Here is a 12,472-nt window from a genome sequence, read left to right on the forward strand (position 1 = left end):
GTGCAGACATGCCCTGACTGTACACTTTCAGTGCCCTTATTAAAAAGTAAGTAAATAATATACCTATTGAAAAGACTGTTAGGTTTTAAAAGTTATTTCAGTTTAATAATTGAATGTGTTTTTAGTAACATTGGCAAGGAAGCTTTTTTTCTTTCCTTTTTTACTAGGATGTCCTGATCCTGCAAACACTTGGCTTAATTTTACACATCTGAATAGCTTCGTTGACTTCAGTGATACTACTCACATGCTTAAAATTAAGCTTATGCTTAAATTTTCACGAGATCAGGGTCAAGGCTTTTTATCATGACAGTTTCCCTTCAAATACTGCAGATTTTAGATTGTTTATACAGTAGTCTCAGCACTGGACAGAAGAAGGCAAGATTTGTTGATTGCTGCAATCTAGCAGGAAACTAGTTAATATTTTGCTAGGTTTAAATTATGTCCGTGCCATTATGGAGCAGGGGCAGGCACATAAGTTAAACATGACAGCACTTCCGTGGGAAAATGTTGACTCTGTGGGTGTAAGGGTGGAACTGTACTGTGTAGAGAGACTGTCCTGCCTCAGCCCTGCTCCCTCCCACAATACAGTGACCAATCCATGTTGAATTCCGGGGGGTGGGGTATTTTGCAGGGCCTGGGAAAAGGCAGGATGATGCTTCCCTTGCCAGACTCCCTCTCCAACAAGGAATCTCTGGGTTTTCAACCTCTGTCTCCATGGAGGAAGAGAAGTTGCGTCGTCCTCCCCTTCAAGACTCTGCACAGCTCTGTCCTGGACTACAGTCTCTGCTTTCATATCCTTCTTTCATGTTCCCCCTTCTGCTGCAAGAGCTGTTCCCAGCTGCTTCTCTAAATGCCACTTCTATATCTTCTCCCACTTTTGTCTGTGCCCCTTCAGTGCAAGCCTTTACACTTGAAATGCCCTCTCCAATATGCTTTAAGTAACCTTTCCCTTCATTCAAATCCTAAGCTCCTTAGGGTAGGAATTGTTTCATCTTCTGTATAATGTACAGCACCAAGCACACTAATGGAGTTCAGTAAATGTGTACAGAAGATTTTGCAGCACATCCCCCGCACTAATCCTATGACCAGCTGCAATCAATCTTTTTACACAAGCCTGAAAGCCCCATGTGCTTACAGTGAACCTGGGCAAGTCTTCTGACCCACATTACCACAACATGTGTTTTACATATTTTAAAGGAATTTCTCAATGTTCTTCTCATTCCCAGAAGGAAAAAAGTAGCTGAATAGCAATATCTGTCTTAAAAATGACTTCCCAGCCTCCTGCTGTCTCTTTCACATACACTCACATACTTGGTTATATGGGTTAAATGTTATAGGGTACATAGTTCTTCACGGATTGCAGTTAAACTTCGCTGCGGTCACATCCACATATTAAAACTTACTAGACTCTGACCCAGAGTTTAGATGTTTAGTTCTATGAGATTTCTGAAGGAGTTGCACATTTATATGTGTGGGCAGAACTTGGTCCCAAATTACAGTTGTTTCACACTCTCATTTGCTGTGCTGTTTTGCGCACCCTCAATCCTCTCCCAAAAATGTTGTGGCCAATTTTAAATCTGACTTTATATGTTTTGCTCCAAAATACTTACAGGAAGTTCTAATTCCTGTTTTCCTTGTTCAGCTGATAACACGGGATATTGTTTCAGTTGACTTAGTACCAGGCTCTTTGCCGTTACACACTATTATGCATGACCATAATTATTACTCACCTCAGCTCCGGGTTCACTGTTGTGATGTAGTTATAACACCTCCCAAGGATGACTTCTCGCAGATTTTTAGTGGTCCCTCTGCCTTTCCACTGTAGCAGCTGCATGCTAGTCTCTTTCCTTCCATTTGCCAGCAGCACAGCTGCCAGCACAGCAACAATTGTCAGTATCAGGACCATGATGCCCACTAAAAGGATGGTACTCTGCCGCGTCCTGGAGGACCTGGTTTGGAAGGGCATCGTAGAGAAAGTTAGTGAACAGCAGCAGCAACTGCTCTCCTGGTCATGACAGAAAAGTAGCTTTTTTTTATGTGCCAAACAGCACTCCCCGCCCTGCCCCCGCGCTCTGCCTTCACACACTGACTGATTTGGAAGCTAACCGTGACCTGCTGCTTGCTGGGTTGAAATACCACAGAGGAAAAAGGAACAGCCCTATTGATTCAGACTGGAGCACAAAATTTACACAAAGCAGTGGGACGGTTTATGCACATTTGCGATCTTATTAGCAGCATCTGTGAAATTAAAGGGTGTTGCAGTGATAGGATAGTGTCACAGGAGTTTCCTTGCCTAAATAGATTAATGGGTTGCGTAGTGTGAAAGACCCGCCTCTGATAGTAGCCTGTCCCTGATGCTTCAGAGGAAGGCCATCTCCCGCCCATCCCCTCTCTATAACCTCCCAGCTCCCCACCATACATGCAGTACTGCGGGCAGACTGAGCAAAAAAAAGTGGAAATTATTTTGTGCCTTGAAGCGGGAGGATTTGCCCGTCTTGTAACTTTTTTATTCTAGCTATTACAAAGTGATTGCAGAGTAACAGCCGTGTTAGTCTGTATTCGCAAAAAGAAAAGGAGTACTTGTGGCATCTTAGAGACTAACCAATTTATTTGAGCATGAGCTTTCGTGAGCTACAGCTTTGTAGCTCACGAAAGCTCATGCTCAAAGTGGTTGCAGATACTTTTGTTGCTCTTCTGTGTTTTAATCCTCTCTGAAGCAGAACCCTGTTAATTGTGAAGTGCTATGGCTATGCTAGAAAAGCTGATAGGGTGCAAACTGTTCTCTCTAAGGTTGAAATTGGTTTCTTATCCACAGTTCCCTATTCAAAGGCTAAAAAATTTTAAAAATCATCAATGCAAGATTTTTTTTAAAAAAAATTACACTAAAATGTGATTGCATTTTATTGCCATTTATATTAGTAATTAACTATAGATTAACGAATACATATTTATGTATGCAGTTCAGTTGCAGCCATGTCGGTCCCGGGATATTAGAGAGACAAGGTGTCTGAGGTAATATCTTTTATTGGATCAACTTCTGTTAGTGAGAGAGACAAGCTTTCCAGCTACATGGAGCTCTTCTTCATGCAGGGGAAAGGAACTCTGACTCACAGCAAAATGCAAAGGTGGAAGAAATTGTTTAGCATAAGTAGTTAGCACATATTGTAAGGGGCCATTCAAGGTACAGTGGCCCATTAACACCCCTCAGTCATAGGACAAAAAGGAGGGGGTTAGTGGGTAAGCCATAAATCCAGTGTCTCTGTTCAGTCCATGATTTTTGGTGTCTTAACAGAGTAAAAAGCTTATGCTCAAATAAATGTGTTAGTCTCTAAGGTGCCACAAGTACTCCTTTTCTTTTTGCGAATACAGACTAACACGGCTGCTACTCTGAAACTTAACAGAGTAATGAATTTAAGCTCCTAGGCTCATCTTTTGAAAGCGTTATGCAGGTTTCCTGTGAGGATGAGGACTGAAAGCTCAGATATAGAGTTCAGAGTAACAGCCGTGTTAGTCTGTATGCGCAAAAAGAAAAGGAGTACTTGTGGCACCTTAGAGACTAACCAATTTATTTATGAAGTGAGCTGTAGCTCACGAAAGCTTATGCTCAGATAAATTGGTTAGTCTCTAAGGTGCCACAAGTACTCCTTTTCTTTTTGCAGATATAGAGTGATCACTTTGTGAAAAGTGTTCACCCCTCAGGTGATGGGATATTTTTGTCTAATCATTTTCCTGTGCGAGTTCATTTGAGAGCAGAGTGAGGGTCTGGTTTCACCCACATACTTGTTGTTAGGGCATTTAATACACTACACTCAGGAATGAACTATATGTGCTAACTACTCTCTCTCTCCAACAGAAGTTGGTCCAATAAAAGATATTACCTCACTCTCTCTAGTACAGGGGTGGGCAAACTTTTTGGCCCGAGGGCTACATCAGGGTGAAAAACTGTATGGAGGGCCGGGTAGGGAAGGCTGTACCCCCGCAAACAGCCTGGCCCCCATGCCCTATCCACCCCCACCCACTTCCCACCCACTGACTGCCCCCTCCCCAACTCATCCAACCTCCTCCCCCCCCCCCGCTCCCTGTCACCTGACTGCCCAGACCCGTATCCACACCCCGCCCCCTGACAGGCCCCCTGGGACTCCCACGCTCTGTCCAAACCCCCCAACCCCGTTCCCTAACCCCTGACCGCCCCATCCCAGAACCTCCACCCCATCCAACCGCTCCCTGCTCCCTGTCCCTTACCATGCCATTCAGAGCAGCAGGAGCTCGCAAGAAGTATATTGTCACACAAAGCCAGTCAAAAGCCTAGTTCCTTACTAGAGGCATTATTAATTAATTATGTATATAAATTATTATAGAATTCAACCACATTTATTTTGATGACATTTCTAAACATTTTATCTTCTGTTGATAAATTTTTGAAAAACGTTGACCTTTTGAATATGGAACTGGGAACAGTAAATAAGGAACCATCTTCAGCCTCATCTGTTTTCCCAGTTATGTCAGACGTCTTACTTCAGGAGTTTTGATCAACTAGTTTGATCGAGTCTCTGTGGAGGGTGGGGAGCATTACTTATGGTCTAATCTTTAGAGGAGCTGAGTACCTGTAGCTACCCTTGAAGTCAGCAGGAGATACCCCATGCTCAGAAAATCAGATCCATAGTAGGTTTGGAGGCAAATTGACTTATGTAGGCACTCCTGCTGAAAGCAATGTAATCCTGGTTTTTAGCAATGTGCTTTGTAGTCTTCTAATTTACAACTAGAAAACGGAACAATGTTCTCTGTATAATCATAGGAATGCTGGAATTGCCATAGTAGGTAAGGCTGATAGCCCACTTTATCTGGTATCTTGTCTCCCAACAGTGGCCGGTATCTGATGCTTCAGAGGAAGGAAACCCCTTCATAGACAATTAAGGGATAACTGGCCCATAAGGAAAGCTTTTCCTACCCCCTCTCAGTTAGCAACTGGCTAATGTCCTGAAGAATGAGGATAAATGTCCCCTATTTGTATCTTATTCTAATAAATACTCTCATTTAACCACATTCATGTCTAATCTGTTGGTTTTTTGGTTTTTTTACTAAATTCATGGTCATAATGATATCTTGTGAATTAATTTTACTGGTTCCTAATCATTTGAGGATTTTTTTTTTATTTAAGTATTTTCTTTTTTATCAGCTTTAAACTTGTTACCTTTCAGTTTCAGTAAATAAAAGACCCAAGACAAGTAAACAAACCACACTAGGTCATTTCCAGCATTTGAGTTTTGCAAATTGTCAGGGCCGGCCCTAGACCAAATAGTGCCCCAGGCAAGGAGTGTCTTCGGTGCCCTCCCATCCATTTGCTAAACTTTTGAATACCTTATTTTTATTGTATTTGTAGCCCATTTCATGACTTTGATGCATGATTTGCCTGAATGATTTATCCCTGTCATATAAGAGGATAAATTTACATACTCGTAAATCTGCTAGTATTCATAATATTCATGCCATACATAAGCAAATAAAAAATTGTTTCCTCTAAGCTAATAGAAACTCTTTTTAATTTAAGAATAACTGAAATGTACTAACATCAAGAAATTGAACTCTGCACCAACATTGGGTGGACCAATATTAAATAGTGTTAAAGTAGATGACAGCCTTAGAATGTTAACCGTAGTCCTTTAGTTCAAAAGTCACTTTTCTCACTGATCCCTTGTGAACTGAAGCAGAATGTCAGAGAGTCGCTACTTACAATGTTCGTCTTAAATGGCAGGTACACTTTCATAATAAAACAAGGTTCACAATACCACAGCTGAACTCTCACTTCACTTTAGTTCATTCTTTTGTCTCATTGACTGACTGGTGATGCTCCACCCCTTATATACCCTCAGGGGCATGGCTGACAACATTCTTGGAGGTTCAAGGAAAATGTAGTTCTCAGAAAGTCTGGAGGGTTCCGCAAGAGTCTACAAAGGTCCAGAACATTCTAGGAGGTTATTAAAAAATGAATCCACACATGGAATACCTGAATCATAGAATATCAGGGTTGGAAGGGACCTCAGGAGGTCATCTAGTCCAACCCCCTGCTCAAAGCAGGACTGATCCCCAACTAAATCATCCCAGCCAGGGCTTTGTCAAGCCTGACCTTAAAAACTTCTAAGGAAGAAGATTCCACCACCGCCCTAGGTAATGCATTCCAGTGTTTCACCACCCTCCTAGTGAAAAAGTTTTTCCTAATATCCAACCTAAACCTCCCCCACTGCAACTTGAGACCATTACTCCTTGTTCTGTCATCTGCTACCACTGAGAACAGTCTAGAGCCATCCTCTTTGGAACCCCCTTTCAGGTAGTTGAAAGCAGCTATCAAATCCCCCCTCATTCTTCTCTTCCGCAGACTAAACAATCCCAATTCCCTCAACCTCTCCTCATAAGTCATATGTTCCAGTCCCCTAATCATTTTTGTTGCCCTCCGCTGGACGTTTTCCAATTTTTCCACATCCTTCTTGTAGTGTGGGGCCCAAAACTAGACACAGTACTCCAGATGAGGCCTCACCAATGTCGAATAGAGGGGAACAATCACGTCCCTCGATCTGCTGGCAATGCCCCTACTTATACATCCCAAAATGCCATTGGCCTTCTTGGCAACAAGGGCACACTGTTGACTCATATCCAGCTTCTCATCCACTGTGTAACCCCTAGGTCCTTTTCTGCAGAACTGCTGCCTAGCCATTCAGTCCCTAGTCTGTAGCAGTGCATGGGATTCTTCCATCCAAAGTGCAGGACTCTGCACTTGTCCTTGTTGAACCTCATCAGATTTCTTTTGGCCCAATCCTCTAATTTGTCTAGGTCCCTCTGTATCCTATCCCTACCCTCCAGCGTATCTACCTCTCCTCCCAGTTTAGTGTCATCTGCAAATTTGATGAGGGTGCAATCCACACCATCCTCCAGATCATTTATGAAGATATTGAACAAAACCGGCCCCAGAACCGACCCTTGGGGCACTCTACTTGATACCGGCTGCCAACTAGACATGGAGCCATTGATCACTACCCATTGAGCCGGACAATCTAGCCAACTTTCTATCCACCTTATTGTCCATTCATCCAGCCACTACTTCTTTAACTTGCTGGCAAGAATACTGTGGGAGACCGTGTCAAAAGCTTTGCTAAAGTCAAGGAACAACACGTCCACCGCTTTCCCCTCATCCACAGAGCCAGTTATCTCGTCATAGAAGGCAATTAGATTAGTCAGGCATGAATTGCCCTTGGTGAATCCATGGTGACTGTTCCTGATCACTTTCCTCTCGTGTAAGTGCTTCACAATTGATTCCTTGAGGACCTGTTCCATGATTTTTCCAGGGACTGAGGTGAGGCTGACTGGCCTGTAGTTCCCAGGATCCTCCTCCTTCCCTTTTTTAAAGATGGGCACTACATTAGCCTTTTTCCAGTCATCCGGGACTTCCCCTGATCGCCATGAGTTTTCAAAGATAATGGCCAATGGCTCTGCAATCACATCCGCCAACTCCTTTAGCACTCTTGGATGCAACGCATCCAGCCTCATGGACTTGTGCTCGTCCAGCTTTTCTAAATAGTCCCGAACCACTTCTTTCTCCACAGAGGGCTGGTCATCTCCTCCCCATGCTGTGCTGCCCAGTGCAGCAGTCTGGGAGCTGACCTTGTTTGTGAAGACAGAGGCAAAAAAAGCATTGAGTACATTAGCTTTTTCCACATCCTCTGTCACTAGATTGCCTCCCTCGTTCAGTAAGGGGCCCACACTTTCCTTGACTTTCTTCTTGTTGCTAACATACCTGAAGAAACCGTTCTCGTTACTCTTAACATCTCTTGCTAGCTGCAACTCCAGGTGTGATTTGGCCTTCCTGATTTCACTCCTGCATGCCCGAGCAATATTTTTATCCTCTTCCCTGGTCATTTGTCCAGTCTTCCACTTCTGAAACATGTTGATTCAAACATTCTGTTTTCCCTTTTGTCACTAACAGAAACAGCACCCTGAGCCTGGTGCTCCCCAAGCCCAGCACGCTAAAAGGTCACCTGGATTGTCTGCCCCTAAATCCGGCCCTGCAACTTGTAACCTACTGCCTGTCATGCTGTCAGCAAAATGGCAAACTTTGCCTACTCTGGATGTTGAAGAAATCTGTCTCCAGTAGGTGTACATTGCCCTAACCCTTAGACAGGAGAAAATCTCCAAAGAGGTCAAGATGGAAAGTATTCAGATATTCGTAAAAACACAGATCTTGATGCTGAAAAGAGCTTCAGTTCTGCACAGGATACCAGCACTACTCCATTTAAAAAAGATAATAACACCAGTACAGAATCAATTTGGAATGAACACAGAATAGCCAAACTGGGTCAGACCAGTGATCCATCTAGTCTAGTACCCTGCCTTCCGACAGTGTTCAGTGCCACGTGCTTCAGAGGGAATGAACAGAACAGGCAATTTTGAGTGATCCATCCCCTGTCGTCCAGTCCCAGCATCTGGCAGTCAAAGGCTTAGGAACACCCGCAGCATGGGGTTTAGTCCCTGACCAGTAGCCATTGATGGACCTATCCTCCATTGAGCTTATCCAATTCGTTTTTGAATCCAGTTATACTTTGAGCCTTCACAACATCCCCTATCACTTTCATTGGGTAACCCCTAGGTGTTCACTGTGTCATGTGAAAGTGAATAGGGAAGTGCTGTTTATCCTTTGTCCACACCTTTCATGGTACAGACCTCCATCATATCCTCCCCTAAGTTATCTCTTTTTCTAAAATGAAGAGTCTTTTTAATCTCTCCTTTTCAATCTCTTTAAGACGTCCCATACTCCTGAACGCTTTTGTTGCCCTTTTCTGTATTTTTATTTTTTTTAATTCTAAAATATCTTATTTTTTTAAATGGGGCAACCAGAACGGCACGTGGTATTCAAAGTGTAGGTGTGTTATGGACTTATATAGTGGAATCATGATAGTTTCTATTTTAATATCTATCCTTTTCCTAATGGTCCCTAACATTCTGGTGTTTTTTTGTTTTGTTTTGACTGCCACTAAACATTGAGCAGATGTTTTCGGAGAACTATCCATGTTGACTCCAAGATATTTCTTTTTTCTCAAGTGGTAACAGCTAATTTAGACCCCATCATTTTGTATGTATAGTTGGGATTATGTTTTCCAATGTGCATTACTTTTCCCCTGTCCACATTGAATTTCATCTGCTGTTTTGCTTTCTGCAAGTCCAAGTACATTACATTGACTGGTCACCCTGGTCCACATGCTTGTTGACCCCTCAAAGAATTCTAATAGATTGATGAGGCATGATATCCCTTTACAATGCCATGGTGACTCTTCCCCCAACAGATAATTCTGCTCTTTACAGTAGTTTTGATCAAATTGCATGGTAATGAAGTTAGATTTAGCAGGGTGTAATTGCCGCGATCGCCTCTGGAGTCTTTTTTTTTTTAAATTCAGTGTTATATTAGCTAGCCTCCACTCATCTGGTACAGGGGCTGATTTAAGCAATAGGTTACAAACCACAGTTAGAGTCCTGCAATTTCATGTACGAGTTCCTTCAGAACTCTTGGGGGAAGACCATCTGGTCCTGGTGACTTATTACGGTTTAATTTATCAATTTGTTCCAAAACCTCCTCTACTGACACCTCTATCGGGGACAGTGCCTCAGGGCTTGTCTACACAGGCACTTTACAGGACTGCAACTTTCTCACTCAGGGTTGTGAAAAAACACCCTCCTGAGAGCAGCAAGTTTCAGCGCTGTAAAGCACCAGTGTAGACAGTGCACCTGCACTGGTAGCTAAGCCCCACGTGGAGCTTGGTGGGTTTTTTTGTTTTTTTTTTGTTTGTTTTTTTTTTAAGAGCACCGAGAGAGCTCTCTCCCAGAGCTCACGCTCTGCTGAGACCATACAAGCCATGTGCAGTGCTTTAACATTGCCAGTGTAGACTAGCCCTCATATTTGTCGCCTAAAAAGAACGGCTCAGGAGTGTGAAGACTGATGCAAAGAATTCATTTAGCTTCTCCACAATGGCCTAGTCTTCACTGAGTGCTCCTTTAGCACCTCCATTGTCCAGTGGCCCCGCTGATTGTTTATCAGGCTTCCTGCTTCTGATGTACTTTAAAAAAAAAAAAAAAATTACTGTTAGTTTTTGTGTCTCTTGAGAATTGTTCTTCAAATTCTTTCTTGACCTGCCTAATTATACTTTTACACTTGACTTGTATGCTCCTTTCTATTTTCCTCACTAGGATTTAACTGCCAATTTTTAAAGGATGCCTTTTTGCCTCTAACTTGCCTCCTTTACTTTGCTGTTTAGCCATGGTGGCACTGTTTGGTCCTCTTACTGTTTTGTTTTATTTGGAGTATGTGATGTTGGCAAACCAAGGGCCAGCTTATGCCAAGGTGCCTGTGCCTCCTGTGAATATTGACAAACACATAGCTGGAATCAGTCTGGTTCACTTGTGTGTTTAGTATTGTTAAAATAGATATTTGAATTATAAAAATGGGCTTAGTGTTTAGACTTTATTAAATGCCTGTAAGTTGTTGCATGCATTAATCTCACTTATAACATCTATATCCCATATTGTAAGGCAGTGGTTCTCAACCTTTACTCATTGAGGACCCCTAAAAATTTTCAAATGGAGGTGCAGCCTGCTTTGGAAATCTGTTGTCTGTATATAGTTGAATTCTGTTCAGTCAGTTTTCAGTCAATCTTTCATTGACCCCTTAAACATAGTCCGTGGACCCGTGGACCCCCAGGGGTCTGTGGACCACAGGTTGAGAATCACTGTTGTAAGGAGTACTTGTGGCACCTTAGAGACTAACTAATTTATTTGAGCATAAGCTGTAGCTCACGAAAGCTTATGCTCAGATAAATTGGTTAGTCTCTAAGGTGCCACAAGTACTCCTTTTCTTTTTGCGAATACAGACTAACACGGCTGTTACTCTGAAAACTGTTGTAAGGCAACATTTAATGGTTTGTATTATACGGCTATGGCTACACGAGAGAACTTAGTGGTGCAGCTGTACTGATGCAACTGTGCTGCTATAAGCTCTCTGTGTAGCCACTCTAAGCTGATGAGAGAGAGCTCTCCCATTGCCTTAATTACTTTAGCCCCTGCGAGTAGGGGTAGCTATGTCTCCTGCTGACATAGTGCTGTTCACACTAGGCTTAAGTCATAGAAGCTTCTATTACTTTTTGAAACTTAGATTGGAACTCATTTGTGTGTATATATGTCCACCTGTGTTAACCTTGTCAATAACTCTCGTTTCCTTTTCCTATATAATAAATCTTAAAATAGTTTATTATAGGATTGACTGCAAGCATTATCTTTGATATGAGATTTAAGGTGCAATTGACCTAGGGTAAGTGACTGGTCCTTTGGGACTAGGAGTAACCTGAATATTGCTGTGATCTTTGGTGGAAGCAACCATCCATCACAAAGGCAAGCTTACCTGGGTGGCAAGACAGATTGGAGTACCTCAGGGGACTGTCTGTGACTCCATGTTCAAGATGTTATAGTGCCTGAGGAGTTTACATTTAATAATTGGCTAGTGAAATTGAAGTATAGAACTCACAGCCAATTTGGGGTTTGTGCTCTGTTTCCTAACAGACTGGCCTGAGTTTGATACCCATGCTCTTGAGCCACTGGAGGACAGCTTGATAGGGTACACATTTAGTTTGAACCTCTATGATGGTCTTTTTAAAATAGTCTCCATGCAGCTTGCAGGTATTTTAATTTGTGACTATTCCTTTTAATTTCCATTTAACTAGCTTCCTCATTTTGTGTAGTTCCCCTTTTTGAAGTGAAATGCTACTGTGATGGGTTTTTTGGCATTTTCCCCATACAAAGATGGTAAATTTAATTACATTATGGTCACTATTGCCAAGCAGTTCAGCTATTACCTCTTGTGGTGATGTACACCATTTAGGAGTAAATCAAGAATTGCCTCTCCCCAAGACAATCTGCTCCAAGAAGCAGTCATTTGTGATGTCTAGAAATTTTCTCTCTACATCCATTCCTGAGGTGACATGTACCCAGTCAATATGAGGATAGTTGAAATCCCCCATTGTTGTTGGGCTTTCGGCTTTTGTAGCCTCTCTAATCTTCCTGAGCATATCACAATCACTGTCAACATCCTGGTCAGGTGGTCAGTAGTATATTCCTACCGCTACACTCTTATTGTTCAAATACGGAATTTCTATCCATAGAGATTCTATGGCACAGTTTGATTCATTTAAGATTTTTACTTTGACTTTGCTTTCTTTCACATATAGTGTCACTCCCCCACCAATATGACCTACTCTGACATTACTATATATTTTGTATCCTGGTATTATCATGTCCTATTGATTATCCTCTTTCCACTAAGTTTCCGTAATGCCTTGTATGTCAATATCCTCATTTGATGGGAGGCACTCTCATTCACCCATCTTAGTTTTTAGACATCTAGCATGATTTGTACATTTTGTCAATATTCAGTTGTTTGCCT

At 42.3% G+C, this 12,472-nt stretch overlaps 1 protein-coding gene across 2 annotated transcripts in view; it reads right to left on the reverse strand.

Moving 5' to 3' along the window:
• Positions 1-12,472, reverse strand: part of LOC141986762 (ADP-ribosyl cyclase/cyclic ADP-ribose hydrolase 1-like) — a 51,246-nt gene that overhangs the window by 36,969 nt on the left and 1,805 nt on the right. Inside the window, exon 2 of one of the 2 annotated variants that reach the window (XM_074951655.1) lies at positions 1,731-1,949. In XM_074951655.1, the coding sequence (XP_074807756.1) occupies positions 1,731-1,906 (176 nt within the window). In that variant the 5' untranslated portion in view covers positions 1,907-1,949. Of the gene's footprint in view, positions 1-1,730; positions 2,091-12,472 lie in introns of those variants that run through there. The other variant, XM_074951654.1, reaches the window with a different exon arrangement.

Source organism: Natator depressus, chromosome 4 (assembly GCF_965152275.1).
Source record: "Natator depressus isolate rNatDep1 chromosome 4, rNatDep2.hap1, whole genome shotgun sequence".
In the NCBI taxonomy this organism is placed as follows: Eukaryota; Metazoa; Chordata; order Testudines; family Cheloniidae; genus Natator; species Natator depressus.